The sequence below is a fragment of the Dermacentor variabilis genome, chromosome 3 (assembly GCF_050947875.1).
Source record: "Dermacentor variabilis isolate Ectoservices chromosome 3, ASM5094787v1, whole genome shotgun sequence".
NCBI classification, from domain to species: Eukaryota; Metazoa; Arthropoda; class Arachnida; order Ixodida; family Ixodidae; genus Dermacentor; species Dermacentor variabilis.
The window spans coordinates 220,073,974-220,097,860 of NC_134570.1; the positions used below are offsets into that span (position 1 = coordinate 220,073,974).

The 23,887-nt window shown below is 46.4% G+C and overlaps 1 protein-coding gene and 1 long non-coding RNA gene across 2 annotated transcripts in view; both read left to right on the top strand.

Annotated features, from left to right (window-relative positions):
- Nucleotides 1-23,887, top strand: part of SerT (Serotonin transporter) — a 698,017-nt gene that overhangs the window by 501,872 nt on the left and 172,258 nt on the right. The window contains exon 10 of the mRNA XM_075686868.1: nucleotides 6,650-6,749. Within this exon, the coding sequence (XP_075542983.1) occupies nucleotides 6,650-6,749 (100 nt within the window). The remainder of the gene's footprint in view (nucleotides 1-6,649; nucleotides 6,750-23,887) is intronic.
- LOC142576649 (uncharacterized) lies at nucleotides 2,108-5,434 on the top strand. The gene is made up of 3 exons (XR_012826909.1): nucleotides 2,108-2,396; nucleotides 4,199-4,408; nucleotides 5,242-5,434. It is a non-coding gene; the product is annotated as an uncharacterized LOC142576649 (long non-coding RNA).

Sequence of the window (23,887 nt, forward strand, 5' to 3'; positions counted from 1 at the left end):
TTTAGTAACGTTTGTCAAAAGAAAGTTGGTTACTTCTTTTCTAACTTCAGTATGTAAAAAGAAAGTTACTAGAAAGTTAAGACACACTATCTTAACTTTTTAGAAACACGATTCAATAGGAAGTCAATAAAAATAATTATGTTCCTAAAGTACATAACCCAAGTTACAAAACATGCATGAATATTATTCAATAAGGTTATAATTATTCAGTGAACATGGTTGGTGCAAGACAGTCTTGTTTCATGGACAGGTGTAAATTTCCACAATTTTCAATCAACTTTCTAGTAACACTGGTTACTAGAAAGTTGTTAAAAATGATTTAGTGAAAAATGAACATATAACAGCATCTGAACTATAAATGAATATGCAAAGACTGGCTGCTTTTAAAAAAAAATTTTTTTTGCAGAGTAACTGTTTTCCTAATTTTTAATCAACTTCCTAGTAACAGATCATAGTAGAATGTTCATAGAAAAAAATTGCTTCTAATACCGGACGCTAAGAGGAAATATGGTCTCACCAATTCAAGATGAGGGCACGTATTCTCGAAAACACGACAGCTAGTGCCATGGGAAGCGTGTATATGAGCGGTGATCATGAATTTGTGCTCAGTAGGTGTCAAAGAAGCCCGTAGGCCATGCACCATAGCACTAGATGGAGCTGCACGGACGGCGAGCTGATCGGCTCGTGTTCGCCAACTAAAGCGGGAGACACACGGTCCGATTCGGTGTCCGATCCGGCGTCCGACGCACCGAAACTGCAGCCCGAATCGAGGTGTTTTGCCGTGCCGAAGCGCCGGATCGGACGTCCGGCGTGCGACAAACCGGGCAGATTTTCATCGGCCGACGTGTCCGACAACTGCACCGTCGTCTGGTCGCAGCCAATGGCAGCGCGGCTGGCATGTGACGTTCTCTGACGTTCCCTCCACGGAGGCGATGCTGGCTGGCCGGTTTCTCGCACTTATTCTTTTTCCTTGCCTGCTGCAGTTTGTTTCTGACATGAAATAGTTACCAGTTCAGTAAAATTATCTCGAACGTGTGCCTGTTATGCAAACCAGCGCCTTGTACAGTAGCACTAAGCTACTGGTGAGATCGGGAGCCACGACGCGAGGGCATTTCGCGAGCAGACATCACACACCGACCATCTGAGCGAGGCCGCTCGCTTCGCTTGCACGTTTGCCCTTCGCAACGACTGCGTCAAGTAAACCAATTGTATTTAATTACGGCCGACCTAAGTGTACAGTGTTAATTGTTTTGGCAAAAATAAGCACTCTTCGACGAGCTCGGGCTGGATCGCAAGCGCCGTCGGCTGCAACGTCCGCCTAGCTATGCCTACCGGCCCTATCGCTGGCTTTAGCGGAGCCGTCAGTGGACAACGCACCGTCATGAAGTGTTCTGTCACTCACAGGGGCATAATTTTATCGACAGCGTTCGCGTAAAGCGAAGCAGTGTTGTGCAGAGTTGTTTATATTGCGTTTCTCGACGTGGATATCTGGGGAGCTGGAGGTGGGCGGAGCTTACGCGCCGCTCATGCCGTAGCATGCAGCGCCGCACGTCGGATCGGACACCGAATCGTACCGCGTGTGTCTGTATAGCTCGCTCATGGTTCGGCTGAAGTCCCCGTATGTTCTTTATAAATAAGGAAGCCTACCTAGGCACTGTAAACCCAACGATTTGGGCCTAATGCCTCTCCGCCTCCCACTACGGCTTCCTTTGAGTGACAAAGTCTGATCTCGAAGGCCGTGCTTTTGCAACCTGCATGCACCTGAAGCAATTGCGAATCTTGAAGGCAACATCCGCTTAGTTTTTATTATATATACATTTCCTTAAACTTCGTATCACAAAGTACAAAGTACACACTTTTGGACCAAACAAATATATTAAAGGACTCTATCAAATGTTATTAGGAAAAAAACACGCAATTTTTTCATTTAAGATACATTTTTCTAAAAAACCGCAGAGTGGCGCTACTGCAGTATCTGTTTGGTCGACACACCACGTTGGTTGTAGTGAATGCTCCTTGCAGTAAGGTGGTATTTGAGTTATATATTAGAAGTGCCTAGACAAAACGTGCTCCTTGTCGTGTGCAGTAACCATCCCGAGTCCTCCGGACTCGTGTAACGCCATTAGTTCGCCGTGTGTTTCGAGCGATCCACCAGTGTCGTCAGTGAGTGCCCTAGTACAGCGCCCGTCCGAGCTGCCTTTGTTCTGCCGAGCTGCCTGCCCGCGCTCTCGTGAAAAGTCTGGTACTGTGGCTTCGAATCGTAGTGTTTGGAAGACTGTTAAAGGTTGTGCTTTTGTGGAGCTAGAGTTCATCGGAAGTTCTACAGTGCTTGCGCCAGAGAAACGTCGGTGCCTCTGTACCTGTTAGACGAAGGAGCGTTTTCCAAGTCTTGAAAGGTAAGCAAGTTTGGCGCTTGCGCGCATTCTTGAAGCTTATGATTTACGTAATGAGCGTTGTGTAACTAGCTAGAGCAAGGCGCTTTCCTATCGTATGTTAGCCATGTTGCTGTGCACATTTAGCAAGCAATTTCACGAAAGCTTCCTCTGATGTTACAGCGTACTTGCATTCTGCTACCCGCCTTGATTGCTATGCCTGAATGGGCACACAATTATGAAAACACATTGAAAGTTGGTGTTCGTTCGGTAGTTTCCTGGCAAGAAGTTATTCGCTATATAGGCATTCCCGCAAGTACAGTACATGTGTAATGTATGCGTCGATGTATCATGGGCTTCGCGCGTTGACACACGATTGCTATGTTTGACGCTTAAGCACATAGAAGCTTGTATGAAGATTTTTGTATGTATATAGTTCGGTTTGGAGGTCCGCGTCGCGAGAACCTGTGTGTATTGTTTATGTTCTTGAGTGTCTTCGCGTATTTGTCTTCTATGTTGCAGAGCGGATATAGGCCGATATTACAATAACGAGGTGCATTTTTAATCTAGACATTTCATCAATCAGACGCCGGCCTTTAAGAAAGACAGACCAACCAAATCTTAATAACGAGATGTCAGCTCTTGCAATCGTAGGTTACGGCAGTGCGTAATAATTTAAAGACTGCGATTTTGTAGCGATACTTACCCCTCGATTCTATATCACTCTTCTCGCCCACCGCTAACGGCCGGCAGCTGCAGTACGTAGCACGGGCCGGGGCGTCGGTCAGCCCACTAACGAATAGCGAAAAGGAATACCATCGCTACAAAATCGCGGTCTTTAAATTATTACGCAAATTTTGTGCACAATGAGATGTTATAAACACACCTTGCATGTACATGAAAAAAAGGTTTACAACAGAGATGACATATATGCATGGGCACATATATGTGTCAATAAAATACTCGAGCGTCTTTCTGCCTACAGAAAAAGAAGTTATGTCTCCTCGAGGGCATGGCGGCTTGTACTAATGAACCTCTAAGGGAAGGTTTTCTCTAATACCTATTTTTGATATCTAAATGCTTATGTGGCATGTACAAACTGCTTGCATCAATTTCTCATTGGGATGAGCAGTCTAAAATTTAATTTTCAGTAATAATTGCAATAATTAACTCATTTCACCTGTCTTCTAATGACTAAAGTTCTATGCTTCTACCTTGACAAACCTTTTGTGAAATTAGTTTGATGAGGCCCAATATACAGGGCTTTCTAAATTGAAGGTATCAGTACCTATTAAAGACTATGCTAACTATGAAAATGCTGCTTGTGTATGTGGTTTATTCACTCTGTCAGACAAAATCTTTACACCCAAGTGCAGTCAGTAAATTGAAAACTGCATGTCTGCAAGGGGAAGTCAGAATTGTATTTGAAGACAATTGCATCTTGTTTGATAGTTCTCGAGCACTTGTGCGTCACTAATCGAGCACAGCTTGACCCAATACTCGATGAGGCTTGAAGCTTTCAATGTCTGCTAATCACTAAAACAGCACCAGATCTCACTCTGTGTCAAGGGGTGGCACACATTTGCTTAGTTCTAGGCAGATGCATGTCTTTCTTTCGCATTGAAGTTCCCAATACTTTCTAGTCTTACGTAAAAGTGCACAGCTCAGTACAATGCATGTATGGTATACGTAAGGCTGCTTTGTTCTTTAAACCGAATCAACGAGAAGCAGCGACTTTCGTTTTTGCAAACCTTTACCCTACTTCCTAAGCATTCCTTGATCAAACGTGTATAAAATGAATCTGTGGTTGTTGTATTCTTTCACAGGTAAACATCGGTGACGGTGTAATAGTTGAAAAGGGCATGCTGAAGAGGCTGTGCCTGGATGCTAACAACTCAGGCTTTCACTTCGCGGAGGACCTCTTTAAAGTTCCTTTTTCAATAGAAGACGTTGAAGGGAGGTCCTTTTTTGGGCGGCTGTCAAATGCCTTCCACAGAAGGATCCGTTGGATTCCAAGAAGGTCAACACCATAGTAGGTATGTGTGTCACAAAGAAGCACCTTAATATTCTTTGTGCAGTTTTCAACAAAACTCCTTTCATGGCAATTTCAGTGCTATCTTAGGGCATACTCCTTTCTTTCCTGCTAATATAGCTATTAACCTGATTATAATAGCATATTATAATGCAAGCTTTGTCACCATAACTAGAAAATTGTCATTACTGTTGGCATATGTATTTTTGTGATAGAGGCCCTGGTCATATGAATGCACTGATAATATAATATCCTGTCTTGTGGAAAGCTAACATGTTTAGTAACAAGCTCACTTTGACAATGTCTGCCTGCACAGCAAAGGCATTTTCTAATCTTGCTGTAGAACGTCCGTAATGCCTGTTCAACTGCTTACATGTTGCTTGTATCATTTCGTGGTTTTAAGTGCAACACAAAAGTCAACTCTTCTATGTACCTGTGCCCAAGCAAAGCTGCAGCACAGTTATGACTGGCACCTTGCCTTTCCTAAGATAATTCACACATGAAACTTCCATGTACTGGTCACAATACGAATATCGAAGTTCATTAAACTGAAGTTGATTTACAGCTTTTGTTTGTAGATGACAATTGGTATGATAGAGTTTACGTGTCATGCATCTGTTGGTGTTACGCACATCCATCACGCTCCCAGCTTTAATGCACTAATTCAGTCATTGCATGCATTTTTAGGACTTTGCACAAAACAAGTGGAGATGTTTAGAGCTCACAGGGTCGAAAGCTTGTCTCTTGTGCACTTCCTTTTTAAGAAACAGATGCATGGTGTGTTGCAATGTCACTGTAGCAAAACTAATATATTGCCTTTTTTCTTCTCTTTTCTAGACTACACAACGCAACATTTCAGCCTACTTCCAGGGCAGCTGGAGAACTCGTCCTCCTTACTAGCTTGGGGATATTAAATGGATGTGTTCAAGCACAAATGGAAACCTGTCTTCTTCTGTTGCATGCCACACCTAGCCACTTGGCAATCACTATTCGCCACAGACAGATAGTTGACAGGATGTTACTAGCAAGTCGTTAGGATATATAAAGGTGGTTAATAAATAGTCGCAGCACAGTTTTTAGGAAGCAAATAAAAATTTTATTCAGAGATAATCAAAGCTTATTTTTGGCAATACATAATTGCAAAAGTAGTTACCTCTGAATAAAATTTTTATGTACTTCCTAAAAACTATGAAGCGACTATTTATTAACCACCTTTATACATCCTAACGACTTCCTAGTAACATCCTGTCAACTATCTGTGGCGAATAGTCGACAGGATGTTACTAGCAAGTTGTTAGAATGTATAAAGGTGGTCAATAAATAGTCGCTTCACAGTTGACACTTTCTAACGACATAAGATAATAAGCAGTCGGTAAGAATTCTATCGACATTTTATATCTATACTTTCAATTCAATATCGGTGGCCAATAGTCGGTAGGAGGTTACTAGGAAGTTGTTACGGTGTCTAAAGACGGTTTATAGAATGTCGATAGGTTCTAGTAACATTTGTCTAAAGACGGTTTATAAAATGTTACTAAAAATTTTTGTAAGGGATGACTGCAAATTACTTGGATATGAGCTGCATGTGTAACGACGGCCTGTAATGATTACAAATGACTAACAATGCTTAGTAGTGAGCAGTAATGACTGAAAGAAACAAGAGAAAAAGAATAGGCAAAGAGAAAGAGGCGAATGATAAGAGGGTGAAGAGTAGGCTTTCGCAATTCATCTCTTAAGAGATCTTAAGGCACCCTGTAATTTTTTTGGTAACAGGGCTTCAAGATTGTCAGGTGACGCTCCCTCCTAGTCGACTTCTTCCTCCGTCTGCTGTGCGAGCGCACCGACGCGGCTTCGCCGGATCGTTGGCGCAGTTTTCGAATGCAGCACGCAACGAGTGTGGAATCTGGCGGAATGCGATGTGCTCGGTGCACAGTGGATTCGGCTTCGGAGAAGAATCTAGTTCGTTGCATCCGTTGACAGAACCATTTCACTTCGGTCAAACATGGTTTAAAATGAATGAATCTCTACTGTGCTTTCAAGGGCAATTCCATTTATTCGTTATATCTATTATTTTGTTATATCCCGTCTCGTTATAGCGAAGTTCAAGTGTTGTACGAAGCGAAGGCTAGGCAAAAACATACATATGGAACTGCTAACAAGAATTACCTAATATGAGAAAAACAGTAATTCGCAACACAAAAAAAAGCAATTGAACGGCGTTCATTGATTATTTTCTTTATTTCAGGGTGGTAACTACATCGTAAGCTTGCTGGATACTTATGCGACGGCTACAGGTGTCCTCTTCATTGTATTCGTGGAGTCCATGGTCGTCTGCTGGTTTTACGGTGAGTTTTTCATCATTAACGCTTGTGCATGTGCTGTATCTACGTTTCACTGTAGTAGAAGAGGACGCGCTCTTGTGCTGCTTTGTGCTTGTCGAAGCAAATATTTTGCACAACCTTAACTGACATGCTGCGTTTATATGCGGTTTTCTCTCGGCGAATACGCCACAGCAACATCAACATACGCGGGGAATCTAGCAAAATCTATATAATAAGCAAAAGAGAGATTTCTTTACGCTTGCATTAGGACAAGTTGAATAAAATTTTTTAATGTCAGACAATATGTATCGCCTAAATTTTCAGAGGGTAATGACGTGCTCTACCTAGAACTATTCTACTCATTTGCTTCCTCTACTAGTTTTTGTCTGTCCACTTGTATATGTATTGGTTTCCTGACACTTTCGCGGTATGAAGACATAACCATATGTGTCCTCTTGATTTTAAAATTAAATTAGATTATCCGGTTTTACGTGCCAAAAACACTTTCGGATTATAAGGCACGCCGTAGTGCAGGACTCCGTAAATTTTGACCACCTGGGGTTCTCTAACGTGCACCCAATCTAAGTATACGGGTGCTTTCGAATTTCGACCCCATCGAAATGCGGCCGCCGTGGCCGCGATTCAATCCCGCGACCTCGTGCTCAACAGTCCAATACCATATGTGTGTCTTTTGTAGAAAACAATGTCATTTACATAAAGCAGAAGTTGTTACATGGTTCCTTTAATAATTAAATATGAGATAACTGCGGGGCTTACATCTTACTTATTTATTTACCCTTTCATTTTTTTCGTTTATTCTATCAATACATGCAGCGCTTACCCCGGCATTATGCAGGAGCAGTAGATCATTGAATCGCGCAGATTATAGCAACATAAAAAATACAAGAAACACTCAAGTGCAAAAGTGAGAAAATAATAGGAAAATAAAGATGTCATAATACACGCACCACTAGTACACAGCGGAGTGATATATGTCGGAAGTCTGACGAAGCCTAAACGATATCGTGCCATATTGCATCAACCGCTGAAATTGGCACTAAATTCTACTTGTTTATTGCTCTCAGGAAAAGAGACATTCTAAACAGTTCTTTATGATAAAATATTTCGTGTACGTTATGAGTATAATTCACTTCGACCTGATGTATAATGACATTCAAGTATATACCTTTACGAATGGTTAAGAAACGTAAACTATGAAAATGTTTAAAGCCATACTTTATCCCGCTGTTTTCATGCGATTCTTATTGTAGATTTGTGTGTTCGTGTTTTAATTATTTATTTATGGAAAATACCTACAGCGCCCGAGTTCGGCATTATAGTAGGGGTTAATTACAAACACCAACGTCAAAAACAGAGCGTAGCGAAAAAGAGCATCAAGCCAGTTAGAATACTAAATATAGAATCACCGTGAATAATGAGGAAGACAACACATCCAAAATGAAGCAAAAAAACATCCCAAATTTTATTTTTTTCAAAATGCCTAAACCAGTATTCTTGAAGCATTATCTAAGACAGATTGGTGTGACGTTTTCTACGGCACATGAAAAATTGTGTGCCTAGACTATCTCAACCGGAAGGAAATTCCTTTCCGCAATTCCTCGTGGAAAGAAAGAAAACTTCAGTACACTTATACGACTTTGACAGGGCCTTGTTTCCTTAGACATGTCGCCTCTTTTGGACTAATAGTGAGGTCATTTTAAATATATCGTCTTGTCGATTTCCTCTGCTACCGCTGTTGATGTTGTATAAAAGCTTTAACCTGATAATTTTTCTTAGTGTGGACAGCAACTTCCACCCCAAATTTTCCCTGATATGCGAACCTCTCATTTTGTAGTCCTAGATGCCCGTGACGAATCTTGAAGCCTTTTTCTGAACAAGCTCTAGCTTATCTTCAAGAATATTTGTGAAGGGTTTCCACGCTGGGCATGCATATTCTAATATTGGCCTAATATTAGTGGGATGCAAAGATATTTTCCTACGCTTTGGGCACATACTTTTGAAAATTCCTCCGGAAAAGGGGTAAAAGGCGACACGCTTTAGGGCTAGAAAGTCAGTGTTGGATGTACCGTCTAGTGCAGTCGTTCAGGTGAGGCTCAGGTATTTGACTTCGTCAACGCATTGCAATACAAATTATTTAGAAAGCGAGAAATAGGTACCATTCTTTTGTTCGTAAATTCACTATTATAACATTTTGCTATGTCCAAATACACCATGCTGCGGATCTTGCTAGTACTTGGGCCAGGAATCCACCAAGCCCATTGATGAATACGTCCGATAGTAGGAATGAATGAAAAAAATGTTTACTTTACATTGTTGACCCTGGCTCTAACACAAAAGCTCACTCATTGAAGGAGCATATTAACCGTCTGGTTTCACATCAGGACGTGTCACCAGCACTCTCACTGCACGAAAGGTGCCCGCTTTTAATACTGTCGTCTTCTCTAGAAGAATAGGCTACGCAGTCTGATTACTGTATCGCGGCCAATCACAACAGTCGAATCGGCCGCAAAATCCCGTCCATGATATCGCCCCGTTCTGCCGAACTCCGCCTCCTGTGGTGCACCTTTGCCTCAGTATATGGAGCAAGTACGAAGAAATCTGGGTATCCGAGGTTGAACCCGTCCCCACGGTAACATTTGAAGTTCTCCCTTTCCATAAATTTGTTGAAGCTGTCAGGTTCAATTGGAGGGGTCTTTTCTTGACCCGTCAACAGTCGGCGTCAACGCTGCGTCGACTTCTGGATAGGCACTCATGAATGGAGGGGGGGGGCGGTGTTTGGCTCTTGGTAAACGTCTAAGGATCGCTCGTCGCCGTATTGAGACGTAATGGACTATTCGGTCGCCGGGAGATTCAACCTGAGAGTGACCAGCTGTAAGTTCGCCCGAAGCTTCAAGGTTCCCTATAGAAGTGATGGCTGCAGCTGGGAGTCTCAACACTTGCGTAATTCAGGCGTTTTTCCTAGGAAAACAGAAGCAAGTACACACTCTGGGCGGCGTGCCCGAGCGACGCGTCCACCGGGCGCTATGATCCCCACGTCGGTTTACAAGGTTATATCCCTCTATCTTTCTCTAGCTCTCCTTTTTTCTTTTTTTCGGGCTCAGCCCTCGGCAAGAAAGAATTTATTTGCGCCTCGCACTCACATCGATGGCGATACGTACAAAACGCGTTCGAATAACCTAAGTTCGTTGCATAACATCCCCGGCTCAGACCATCTGCATTATTATTCTGGCTCCCTTTCTTGTGCTTGACCTCGAAGTTGCATTCTTGCAAAATGGGACTTTATCTTAGCAGCCTTCCGTGTTTTCCTGACCTTTGCTTCAGCCAGATAAGACAGCAATGGCCGCGCTCGACCGTTAATTTCGTGCCTTGTATATATCATCCTCGCATTTGAATGGCCCATACTATGTACACACACTCTTTCTGCGAGATGTTAAACGCTTCTTCTCGGGGTGTCTGTTTTCGACTGAGGTTCAGTATGTTATGCTCTTCACCGTGTTCGTCATGTTGGGCAAGGACGAGGCCTACACCACGGTTCCTGGCGTTCAACTACAGAATGAATTCTCTGTAAAAGTGTGGCGAGCCAAACACAGGCAGCGAAGACAAGGCTTTCCACCACATATAATCCACATATTCCCACTCAGGCTCCGTAAATTGCCCACTTTTTTCTACTCACCCACTAACATTTTCTTTGTCTTTGTCCACAAAAGTGCCACAACAAAGAAATAACCAATAAGATTGCGTAAGTTAGACGCTTGAAACTACACGAAGATTTCAGGTTATTTCTAAATACTTCCACGCACACTATAAGCGATACTCATAAGGATGCCGTCTTATGAATACACATACGGGACATGCACCAACGCTTCGCTCTCTGTCCGAGCAAGACACGCCATCGATGAACGGTAAAACACTTTCTGAAATTCTGTGGGGAAACAACGGCTCCTTCAAATCATGTGTCTTACTTATAAAAAAAATATCTCGGGAACAATTCCGCAATGCGAACTCGTACTCACTGCAGGCTCCTAACAAACCATTCCACTTTGTGAAGATGGAATGGCAGACGGCAGCGAAAGCTCAAACGAAAAGCAAAGTGCTTTCGCTGCCATTCCTATTTTCACAGAGTAAAATGGTGGCCCGAGCTTGCGACTGTGGTTTTCGTTCAGCATACAGGGAACGTTTTTAGCCGGTGGTCGTTCCGCGCCGGCGCCGGCTATGTTCTCGTTGCTGTTCCCTCCTGCGCTCTTCGTACGCACGTTGTTCACTATAAGTGTCCGCCCCATCGATAACGCAGCTGTTTTTAGCGCCCATACCCTTTCTGCTGATATATTGCGATAACGTTGACCTTATGTTACTGTTCATGGCGATCGTCCTAATCTATTCCCAATTTTGACACCTGCGCCGCCGCACTGCACCCATATGGGTTTGTTAGAAATTGCCGAGTCCGTTTCTTTTGCCAGACGCCGAGAAAACCATGGAAAGTTAGTCACATAAAGATTTCGCTGTAATATTCTGCGCTTGACGTTGCTAGCACATCCCTGACAAAAAATTGAAGCCTATCTACTTCATCATCATCAGCCTAGTTACGCCCACTGCAGGGCAAAGGCCTCTCCCATACTTCAACTACCCCGGTCATGTACCAATTGTGGCCATGTTGTCCCTGCAAACGTCTTAATGTCATCCGCCCACCTAACTTTCTGGTGCCCCCTGCTACGCTTCCCTTCCCTTGGAATCCAGTCCGTAACCCTTAATGACCATCGGTTATCTTCCCTCCTTAATACATGTCCGGCCCATGCCCATTTCTTTTTCTTGATTTCAACTAAGATGTCATTTACCCGCGTTTGTTGCCTCACCCAATCTGATCTTCTCTTATCCCTTAACGTTACACCCATCATTCTTCTTTCCATAGCTCGTTGCGTCGTCCTCAATTTCAGCAGAACCCTTTTCGTAAGCCTCCAGGTTTCTGCCCCATATGTGAGTACTGCTAACACACGGCTGTTATACACTTTCCCTTTGAGGGATAGTGGCAACCTGCTATTCATAATTTGCGGATGACTAAAGACATGTCGATAAAACAAACTCCGAAATTTAAAGGCGCGCGTCATCTAAAGTAATCTAAACAAAGCTAAAGCCTGTTTGTGGAACAATCTCTAGTCTCGCAGCTGGAAATACGTTTAACTAACCTCTACAAATGAGCAGTCTTTCCACAAAACCTGTGTCGCCCTTATTTATTCCGAATAGCCGACGGTTTCGTCATCTCGTTAAGCTGTACTCAAGCCGTGTGCAGTTTGAAGCTCGTCTTGTCAGCCTTGTCAACCAGGGAATACAAAGGGCACATAGGTCGGTACCTTCGCTACAGACCCCCCGACACCTTACGTACTGGCAACATGCCTTCTAGGCATCGCACTACTAATGAACTACTTGGTATGATCACTTCGCGTCGCCCTACTGCCGCGCTCTCCCACGTCATACAGGTTACACCTTGAAGGGCACTCAACAAGGGGGGGAATATAATTGATGATGATACTCATGATGGTGATGATGATGACCTTGATGTGTTTGGCGCATACCCATTCACGACGATTGGCCAAGAGTTGGGCAGATTTTGGATATGTGTACAGGTAATAAATTTATAAATCTATAATTTTGATGCATAATTTAAAGCACCCCGTAGCTTTCGTCCTCCTCGGCGCCGAACGTCTATTTCTTTTCTTCCTCGTTTGGCTGCTCGGACGCGCTCTGACTAGAAATATTACAAACGAGAAACACGCCTTTCTAAGGTTAAAGCCGAGTTTCATATTAGTATAACTGGAGAGAAATCTGGCGCTGCGATCGTTCAACCATCATGGGAATGATGGGAAGTACAGGCTTTTGAATGGCATTCTGTTGACTGGCGAACTAATCTACAAGTATTTTTGGTAGTTTTTATGCGTTGCATATTGCAATCACTCAGTTCAGCCCTTGGGCGCGACCGGGCAGCCACCATTGACCTTTAGCGCAACCACGTGACGTGTCGTCACGACAGCCGGAGGAAAAGCTGGTCCCCAACTCGCGCGCGGCCGCAGCCAACACCTGACTCCCGCTCCTCCCGCTAGGGGCGCTGCGCGGGCGTGTGACGTCACGGAGGAAATGCTGGGCCCCAACTCGCGCGGTCGCGCGCGGCCGCAGCCACCACCTGACTGCCGCTCCTCCCGCTAGGGGCGCTGCGCCGGCGCGTGACGTCACGGAGGAAAAGCTGGTCCCCAACTGGCGCGGTCGCGCGCGGCCGCAGCCACCAGCGGACCGCGCAATATGCAACGCATTCTTGGGTTAACCAAGCTAAGCCTGGCCATTTTTAAAGCGACAGCGTTAAGGAGCTCGTGTCGCAGGAAAGCCGATGTCGTCGGCCTCGGTGTCGGCGGCGTTGGCCGTGAGCGATAAATCCCAGCAGGCACTTCATGAATAAAAAACAACTTGCAAGATGGGCTGGGTGGGAATCGAACCAGGGTCTCCGGAGTGTGAGACGGAGACGTTACCACTGAGCCACGAGTTCTTTTTTTATTGCCAACTTGGCACAATACAGTGAGAAAACAACATCATAACATCACATTAAAAATGCTAGCTTGTGTCTGGCTAGCATAAGTGGGTAAAAAAACGCTTTACGGTTAGGAGTTCGTCCAGATAAACACACCAATCTGGTTTTCTTCCTTCTGTTTGTACACATCTCGTAAATATGCGATGCTTTCGTTGAAGTTGTCCCGGGCTGACCTCGCGTTGACGTCCGCATTACGCACTGACATTCTGGTTTTCCAAACACTGTGCATTACTAGAATCATTAGCATATCGTACGGCACACCTTCGCTTTCGACGGGAAGAAGTCGAATGCCGTAGGGTGTAAGCGGCAGTTCCTTTTTCAGGGTTCTTTGCAAGATGTCCCATAAGAATACGGCATCGCAACAATCCAGAAACATGTGCTCGATTGTTTCAGGCCTTTTGCATATTACACAGTCCGATGCTTCAAAGCGGTACAAAAGCGCCTCTAGTCAACGCGGTGTTGCCTTAGAAACGAGCTGTTTCTAAGGCTCAGGCGTGCGTCGCTTGCTCAGGCGCACATTTCGTTGTCTCGCCGAACGCTGCGTTGCTCGACGCTCACCGCGTCCGCTGCGGGGCGCGTAGTCGCTGCGCCGTAGCCCATTGTCTTACACCCCTTGGCGGGTCAACGGGAACGCTGTCGCGTTCCAGTCTTGAAGGCGAAGCTTAAGCGTCCTCCAATTTTTTTTTTTCGTTCCAAGCGCAATTGCTATAACCTGCACTCGGACTGTGCAACGCAAAGCTCTCTGACTCTGTTATGTTGCTCGAAGTGACGATAGCGCGCTGGGCCAGCGGCTGAGATGATGTTTGTGTCGCAGTGTGGTGCTGAAGCCCTGACGAGAAAACGACGGCATCGTAAACGTTATAAGAACATGTTTTGACCATTTGGACCTTGGTTTGTCAAGTGTGTTATTAGGTTGGCGCTGTAGTGTTACGTGCTTTATGAAACTTCAGAATACGAAAGAAAAGGCACTACTGATACAAGCCATAGTTGCACTTCTAGTGGCTTGACATTCAAATTTTATTAAGGGCTTTATTATGCATTGCTCGTTTATGTGCCCATTGAAATGCGTGCTTTAGGACTTTGAGAACACAAGCTTACTTCTGATAGGAAAGGTAGCTGCTTCCTGGCTGTAGTCTAGTATCGCAAGATGTGTAAGTGCAAACAAAACCACGCCATAACGCTTCGGAAGCGGGACGTCAATATAATATATGTTGAAGCATGCTGGTCGGAGGCCACTAGTGTCCTAGATAGCGCTGTAGCAGATGTGCTTAAAAGTACTTGAACATATTCAGCAATCGTGGCAGCCGACGCAGCCTTTCGAAAGAGCGACAGAGTTCGCAAGTGACTGTAGTCTGCGAGAAACGTCACGCGTTTGCAGCGAGCAGGCGTGGTAGCAGACGATGCTTGTAGCATTCCGCTCAAGCGTGCAACACTTTCTCACAATACATTTTTATTTCCAGAAATACCTGATGAGTATCTTTATATAAGTACATGCACGGTTGTTATTGCTGTTGCAAAAATAAATGAATAATTATTCTTTGGCGCTAAATCGGGAAGACAATCGCAGAAGAATGCATACCCTGGTGTGCCCTGGTGGCAAACCATAGTAAAGAGTGCTTCAATCTCAAAGTCAAACAAAGTTTATTTAACGTGTTGTGCATTATATAAGACACTGCATAAATAAAGTTAGATTTTACGCGATAATATTTCAGTATAGCTTAGTTTACTGCGCCACAAGCCAACGCCACTAGTCTAAAGATCGAAGTCAATCTGAAGCCTGTACTTCCCATCTTTCCCATGTAGGTTGAGGCAACGCTCATGAGAGCCCCCACAGACACTAACGCCACATCTCCCTTTAGGGTATTTATTTAAAAACTATGTTTTAAAGTTAAAGCTTTACTGGCCGCGAGCTGGCGATTTCGCCGTGGCGGTGCTCCGAGGAGGCATATGACGTGACAGCTCGCGCCTCGCCGCGGATATTTCTCTCTCTCGCTCGCTCCCCTGTGACTACTGCGCATGTACCACTAGTAGGACCGAGCCGCAGGTGTTCCGCCGCTGCGCCACGCCTTTCCGCCTCCGCCGTTTGGTAAGACGTCACACCGCGTTCACCGTTATGGTGCTCGCCTCCTCTCGCTTCGCTAGCTGCGTCGCATGCCTGATAACATGCCAGAGAATAGCTCGCGTGCGCCGCAACTACAGTTGAGGTGGCGGTTTGGACGGCGACAATTCTTATGAGCAGGAGGAGGCCTGCAATCGACATCGGAACGAGACGAAGAGGAAACGAATCGCCCAGGAAGCAGATGAACAGCGCTCCGAACGACCGGCTAAACGCCTCAACATAGCTAGACAACCAGACTAACCTGGACTTGCAGTCAAGATTAAACAAGGCTAACCATGCTATGCCTTAGCTTTGGCTACGTATATCCTGGCATAGCTGAGCTAAACCACTTTTTCACTGTGCCCCCACAGGTTTCAGTAGCTTTCGCTTTAAGTGGCCGCATTGCCTTCTCTACCGTATTCCTGACTCTCTGGCACCCCTTAGCACGATTTCTAGCGCTCTTTTTCGAGTACCTTTCTATTTCTTCCCGCTGGAGGCTTCTCAGCCTCACCCTCTTCCTGAATAGCTGTCGAGGAAATCGGAAACGTGTCTTCCTGCACCTTAACTACGTATTCGGAGCTAGCTCCCTCATATTTTTTTCTTGCACTTTGTTCAGCGTCGTAACACAGTGCCTGATCCCCTTCCTGAATTCATGTCTGGTGAATCGGAGAGATTTCCTCCTCCGCCTTAAGTACGTCACCGGAGCCAGCTGTTTCATCCTCTTTTCAGCACTTTGTTCACCGTCGTAACTTCGAGACTGAGCTAGTTCGCGTGCTTTCGATCTCCTCAAGGCCATGACCAGGACTTCGGCAGATGTGCAACCACTTTTATCCACTCATGAGTGAGCTGTTCGAGAAAAGGTAAGGGATAGCCTTCCGGTAGCCCATTGGAAACTGCTGCTGCTGTCTCAGTATCTCCGACGGGTCCCTAAATTTTTGCCTTTGCCATAGGTACGCACACTGAGTCTTCGCTGACGGCCTGCCTAATCCACGCGGATTCGAACATGTAGTCTGCACTTTTCACAAACTTCCGATGGACGACGTACATGGTGGTCACGGAGTACCGAGTAACCTGCATCCTTGAATATGACTTTTTGCATCTGACTTGCATTTCTTCTGTGAGTCTGATAACATTAGACTTCTCCAAACATGCAAACATTCCACGCTTTCGAGCTCCGATTTAAATTTCGCGTCCTCTACAAAGTGTTCAATTGTGCTGTCTAATTCTCGCAAAGCTGCCTCCTAGTAGAAAGTTTCATCTGTCTTGCAGCTCACAAACAGTCGATGACGCAGATATTATCAGCGAGATGAGGTCGTTGATGATTTCAGTCACACCAGCACGTAGTGCACTCCGCTTTTTACGGCGACCAACTGTTGCATAAATCTTGCGGCGGTATGTGCAGGACGCGCGGATCGCAGGCCTACTTGATGTTCGAAGGGGTTGACAGTAGCGCTAGAAGTCTGGGCTTTAGTGGACGTAGCTAAGTCAATCTTCGAGAAAGCAACTTCTTCAGAGGTCCCTTTCGGGCAGATCTTTGTCGCTGAAATTAGTGTTTTCGGCATTATACCTTTAGAAATGACAGCAGTCGTGACATCTCTACACCACGTTTGGTGTATATAAAAACAGTGAACCGACGTAGAACAAGCAAGGCATGCGCCAGGAGTGTTAAGAAGTATTATTTGTCTACTTTTGTGTGAATCTCCAGCAGCCGCTTTTAAATATAGGAATTACATTCGCCATTTTCCAGCCAGTAGGTTATCTATAAAAATTAATTTACTTGTAGAGCAATCCAATTTTGAGCAATCCTGTGCGAACAGCGATTAAATACGTGGTCTGGTATACCATCTGGACGTTGAATAGAACGTAGTATATTATTGCACAATAGAGCGCTAATGGCATCCTCATTTACAACGACATCATACATTTGAGGAAATCGTTCGTATAATTCAGGTACAGGTGTATTCGTTGAAGGAATCAGTATTTTTTGTGTCTTCAATTAACATATCACTTCCATGCCGGGGGTCGAAATGCCAACGCTGTCTTTCTTGTTACTGTTGACCTATTGCGATAACTATTCAGTGTTAGATCTTAATTTATCAGCTAATGACGATGAGTATGTCCTTTTTGCTGTATTATTTTTTCTTTTAGGTTTTAAGTTTGCCACTGTTCCCCACTGTAAATTCGCTTCAGCGGTGATAAGAAAAATGCGAATCTTGCAAGTGTGAATACACTACCGGGGAAATAACCCCTCATTAACATAAGCAAACCAAATCAGAAAAGTACACCATTCTGATTTGGTGTTATGTTGATTGGCTTGTTTACCCCAGCCTTCTTTGATATCAACACCCGCAGTTCTTTCTTATTGCAAGGTTTACCGATTCTAGGTCCAGATGATACCACTCCTAAGCGAATGTATTTAGGGATCAAAAAGAGGAGTTTGTCCGGCACCAGAGCCCATGAGCTTTCAACGGTGTACTTTTATGATTTGGTTTGCTTATGTTAATAAGGGTTTATTTCCCCGGTATTGTATTTACACTGGTAAGATTCATATTTTTTTATCACTTCTGAAGCGAATTTACAGTGGTGGACAAAGAAGGCGATTGCTAACAATACATGTGTATAAATAAAACAAACCATCACATACACAAACCAACTGAAAATGATACCAAGACTAATGAAAACATTCATGCAGCTCTAGATATTCTTACGTAAGTAAGTAGTTATATAAAATATTGTCGCGTATACCCTGCTGAATTATACACGCTGAATGGAGATCCAGACGTTTCTACTTCACGAAACGTAATCGTTGACGCGCGATGCCCGAGACGAACCTCGTTCTCTTCTTCAGTCCCCTTGCTGTGCCACACCATATGGCACTACATCCTCTTCAAAAATATAAAATAATGAAAACATGCATAGGCTTGACGTGAGAGCGCCGAGATGGCCTAGGAAATCCACATAGGCTATAGTCACTATTCCTGTGGTGTGCGATATAGTCACAAGGCACTGAGGGACGAGCAGCAACAAAAGCTAACCGAAGCGGCTGAAAACATCGAATATTAGGAGCTATAGTACGGTTTCAACCGCACAACGTGCACAATCTCAGATTGCGGTTGTCGACTTCGGAGAGACTGGCTTCCGTCAGGAAGGACTTCGTAATTCATGTCACTAATTCGCTGCAACACATTGTAAGGCCGAAGTAGCGAATCAAAAGCTTCTCGGATAGTCCCTTTCGGCGCACGGGAGTCCAGACCAAAACTTAATCGCCAGGTTGGAACTTGACTTGTCGATGGCGGAGATTGTAACGTTGCGCATCGATGCTCTGTTGTTTCCTTATGTGCACTCCGGCAAGCTGACGGGCTCATTCCGTGCGTTGCACGAAGAGTTCGACATTTTCGGCGAAATCGAGGTTATCGATGTTGTCCCAAGGCAGTTTTGCTTCTAACATAATCCGCACTTCACGGTCGTAAACCAGGTAAAACGGCGTGAAGCGTGCTGTTTATTACGTAGCAGTGTTATAGGCAAACGTTACGTATGGGAGTATCTCGTCCCACGTCTTGTGCAGAACGTCTACGTACATAGCATGTCAGTCACCGTTTTGTTCAGTCGTTCGGTCAAGCCGTTTGTCTGCGGATGATCGGCAGTTGTCCTTCGATGGGTTGTGCAGGTGAGTTTAAAAACATCTTCAATGAGCTGCGCTGTAAAGGCTTTGCCTCAGTCTGTGATGACGTGCGATTGGGTGCCATGCCGTAGGACGATGCTCTGTATGAAAAACTGGGCAACCTCGGAAGCTGTGCCTCAAGGCAACGCCTTTGTCTCAGCATAACGCGTTATACAGTCTGTGGCGACGATTATCCACCTGTTGCCAGAAGATGACAGCGGAAACGCGCCCAGAAGATCCATCTCGACCTGGTCGAAACGTTTGCCATGTGGGTGAATCGGATTCAGCAATCCCGCAGGCTTCGCAGCTGGCGACTTTCGGCGCTGGCATTCACGCCAGGCTCAGTCGTACCGCTTAACACACTCGGCAAGTTTCGGCCACTAGTAAGCTTTGTGCACTCTATCAAGCGTTCGCGTAAAACCGAAATGGCCAGATGGAGGCTCGTCATGACAGGCGAATAAAACTTCGGCACGGAGGTCTGCTCGAACGACCAAAAGCTATGTCTTGTTGGTGGCAGCGGAGTTCTTCTTATACAAGTCGCCATGTCGTAAACAAAAAGACGACAATCCTCGAGCGATGTGCCGAGGTATTGATGGGTTTCGTCCTTCATGATATTAGAATATAGGCCGTAGTGAGTCGTCTGCGCCCTGCCGTGTGGACAAATCAGTAACGCTTACGGCCCCAAGGAAAACGCCATCGTCCTCAATGTCTTGGTCAGTAATGTAGATAGGGGTGCGCGAGAGTGCGTCAGAGTCTTCGTGTATGCTGCCCGACTTGTACACGATGGTCACGTCGTAGTCCTGCAAACGTAGACGCCACCGTGCCAGTCGTCCAGAAGGGTCCCGCAGATTTGCAAGCCAGCATAAGGAGTGATGATCGGTTACCACTTTGAATGGGCGGCCGTAGAGGTAAGGTGGAAATTTGGCCAACGCCCATATGACGGCAAGGCACTCTTTCTCCGTAGTGGTGTGGTTGGTCTCTGCACGCGACAGTGCGCAACTTGCGTAGGCGATCACTCTTTCAATACCTTCCTGCCGTTGTACAAGCACCGCACCAAGATTAACGTTACTGGCGTCTGTATGAACTTCCGTGTCCGCCTCCTCGTCAAAGTGGGCCAAAACTGGTGCTGACACCAGACGCTGTCAAAGCTTAGTGAAAGCAATCTCTTGCTCTGAGGCCCAGACGAACGATACATCCTCCCTCGTGAGTCGAGTCTGCGGCTCCGCCATCTTCGAAAAATTTTCGATGAAACGCCAGTAGTATGCGCAAATGCCCAGGAAGCGTCGTACGCCTATCTTGTCCGTCGTTGTTGGAAACGTGGTTACAGCAGCAGTTTTCGCGGGATCGGGGCTAACCGCGCTGACCACGTGCCCCAGAAACATGAGCTCCTTGTAGCCGAAATGACACTTCTGAGGCTTAAGCGTGAGGTTAGCCGATCGCATGGCTTCGAGAACTTGCCGCAATCGCTTCAGGTGGTCGTCAAATGTCGCCGAAAAAACAACCACGTCGTCGAGGTAGACGAGGCAGCTTTGCCACTTCAGACCAGCGAGAACGGTGTCCATCATTCGCTGGAAAGTTGCTGGTGCCGAACAGAGCCCGAAAGGAAGTACCATGAATCGGTAAAGGCCGTCTAGAGTGACGAAAGCAGTCTTTTTTCGCGGTCTCGTTTATCTACCTCAATTTGCCAGTAACCGCTCTTTAGATCGAGAGACGAAAAATACTTAGCTCGCCGCAACCTGTCTAAAGAGTCATCGATACGTGGTAGTGGGTTCACGTCCTTCTTGGTGACATAGTTCAGGCGTCGATAATCAACACAGAAACGAAGCTGTCCGTCTTTTTTCTTGACCAGAATGACCGGGGACGACCACGGACTGTGCGAAGGCTGAATGACACCATCATCTAGTATCTCCTTGACTTGGGCTTGAGTTGCCTCACGTTCTTTCGGCGAGGCGCAATAAGGCTGTTGTTTGATGGGGTGTGTCTCGGCTGATGTCGTTATTCGGTGCTTCGTGGTTGGCGTTTGGCCCACTTTAGTAGACCGAGCAAAGCACGCGCGGAATTCGTTTAAGTGTTCCTGGAATGCGCTCTTTTGGTGGTCTGTAAGTTCGGAGTTTACATCGATGTCTCTGAGCGAACCGTTGTCTGTATCCACTTGAGAATCAAAGCACTCGACGATGTCTGTTGATGGTTCGGCGTAGGCGACGGCAGTGCTACGAAAATTGTGCCGATGCTCAAAGTAAAAGTTGGTAACGAGGACCGCTGTCTGGCTATCGAAGTTCCACAAGGATTCACGCTACACAAATACCTTGGGTGAGCAACATAGAAATGTTGCCTTCTACAATGGCTTCACCGTCTTGTAGCTCGTAGGACTTGACCGGAACCATAACACTCGCAAGCGGTGGTATCGTGATGCTGTCGCCCGAAACGCGAAGTGCAGATCTGTCTCCAACGGCGACAGGGTCCCTCTTTTTTCGTCCCCCTCTCCCCATGGCAATATAATCAGCCACCTTTGACTTCAATAAACAGTAGCAAATAGCGCCTTGTCCTGTATTTTGTACCTTCTTTGTGTGCCGTTGCCATTGGCGCTTCATTTTTTCAAACCGATGGTGTCGGTCTGTATTGTTGCCTTTTGCGTGGAGAAAGTGATGCATCGCTCGCGGAGGTCTATAATGGCGCCATATTCCCGAAGAAAGTCCATCCCAAGAATTATATCGTGGGGACACTCGCGTAGAACCAGACAAGTGGCGAGAAAAGCAGCACCGCGAATTTCTGCTCTCACCGTGCATAAGCCAAGCGGTGTGACGACGTGGCCGTCTGCCGTCCGAACTGGTGCCCCGTTCCCAGGGCAACGTAACTTTTTTTCAAAATGCTCGCCAGTTTGCCACTAAGAATTAAGTAATCGGCGCCGGTATCTACAAGTGCACTCATTTTTCTGCCGTCGATCAGCACAGGTATGTCCAGTGAAATCTTGTTCGTGGGAACTGGTTCTGGCGTCAGCGTGTTCTCGTTTTTCTGCAGCCGGCACGATACGAGGTGTTCAGCGCGTTGAGTATCAGCGACCGCGCCTCGGAAGGTCGCTGACGTCAGTTTTCCCGGCTTGGACTTTGTGATCTTCCGTGAGTCGTCCTCGAGGTGGTATCACGAGCAAAGAAATATCGCCGCGGTGAGGGTGAGCGTCACTGCCGCTGCAATGTGCCCGGCCTGCACTGCTGTTCGATAAATTCTGCGATGTCGGGAGGCCTCTGGTCAAACCTAGGTCGAAGCGAATCGATATAAAAACCCCGCAGTCCGAGTCGTCGATAGGGGCACTCCCGATACACATGACCAGCTTCGCCGCAGTGGTAGCATAGCGGTCGTTGATCGGGTGCTTGCCAAACCTCTGATTTCTTCGCGGGTGTTCGGAGGTCGTCAAAGTACGGTAGCGGAGCATTTGGAGCGGCTTGCACCGATTTCAACGCTACTGGCGAGGCAACATAAGTAGGTCCGAAAGCTTGGGCGGGGCTCAGTAATGTTTCTGCGTAAGTCTTGCGCCGGGACTCACTTGGCAGAGGTGGCGCTTTACTGCTGGAAAGAGATGCCTGCAGTGCCTGCTGTAGTTCGTTGGGTGCGACGCTGGCGAGGGAGCTGACTGGCGGTGGCAACGTACCGTGGTGCTTCTGCAGCTCGTCGCGAACCACTGAGCGAATCAGCTCGCAAAGCAAGGCGACGTCGCACCCGAAGCCTACCGGCGTATCCGGATTGCAGGCGGCATATACTTGTCGGTTGTACATGTTCGACCGTTGCTGAAGCGTCGTCTCCATTGCGGTGGCTTCGGTGAGGAACTCCGCAGCAGTCTTGGGCGTATTCCGAACAAGACCGCCAAAGAGCTGTTCTTTTACGCCTCTTATCAGATGACGCACCTTCTTCTCTTCCGACGTGCTCGGATCGGCACTCGTTGGGCTTTTGGACGCGCGACTGAAGGGCTCGCTCCGATTTTTCCCGGTGATCGGGGCTGGAGTAAGTCTCCAGTAGCTTGCGCTGGAATTCAGGCCAGGATGACAGGGCACTTTCGTTGTTCATGAACCACGTGCGAGCACCATCCTGTAGGCTGAAGTAGACGTCCATGAGTTTGGCGCTGTTGTCCCACTCGTTAAACGCAGCCACGCGCTCGAACTCCGCCAGCCAGTCTTCCACGTCTTCAAATGTGTCGCCATAAAAAGCCGTCGGCTCCTGGGGTTTCAGCAGCGTTAGGTAAGTCGGTGTCACCCTTTCCGTAGAAGTCGCAGTGGTCGTAGTCATCACTTTTTCGTGGAGGTTTCCAAATTCTGTGGCGAGGCCTCAGATTCGCCGGCTTGTGCGGTGGACTGGAGTCAACTCCAATTATGCGAGGTTCTTGCTGCCCAGTGGGGTCTCCGGCATAAGTTGGGTGTACCCAGCAAGCTCTACCAAATTGTAGCGTATACCCTGCTGAAGTATACACGCTGAATGGGGATCCAGGCGTTTGTACTTCACGAAACATAACCGTTCACGTGCGATGCCCGACACGAACCTCGTTCTCTTCTTCTTCAGTCCCCTTGCTGCGCCACACCGCGTGGCAATATTAAGGCCCGTGACCAGTCACAATTACTTGACATCCGTTGCGGTGCAGCTGCAGGTTATCGGTCACGTGAGCATCAGTCGCTGCTTCCTTCTTTAGGATCAGCCGCAGCTCGGCCAAGGCGTCACAGGAGGGTACTGGTAGGAAGTTCTGGCATTCCGCATCGTCGTATCAGGATCCGCGAACACCACAGACTGGAGGTAGAACCAAGGCCAGACCATCGCTGAAGTCTTGA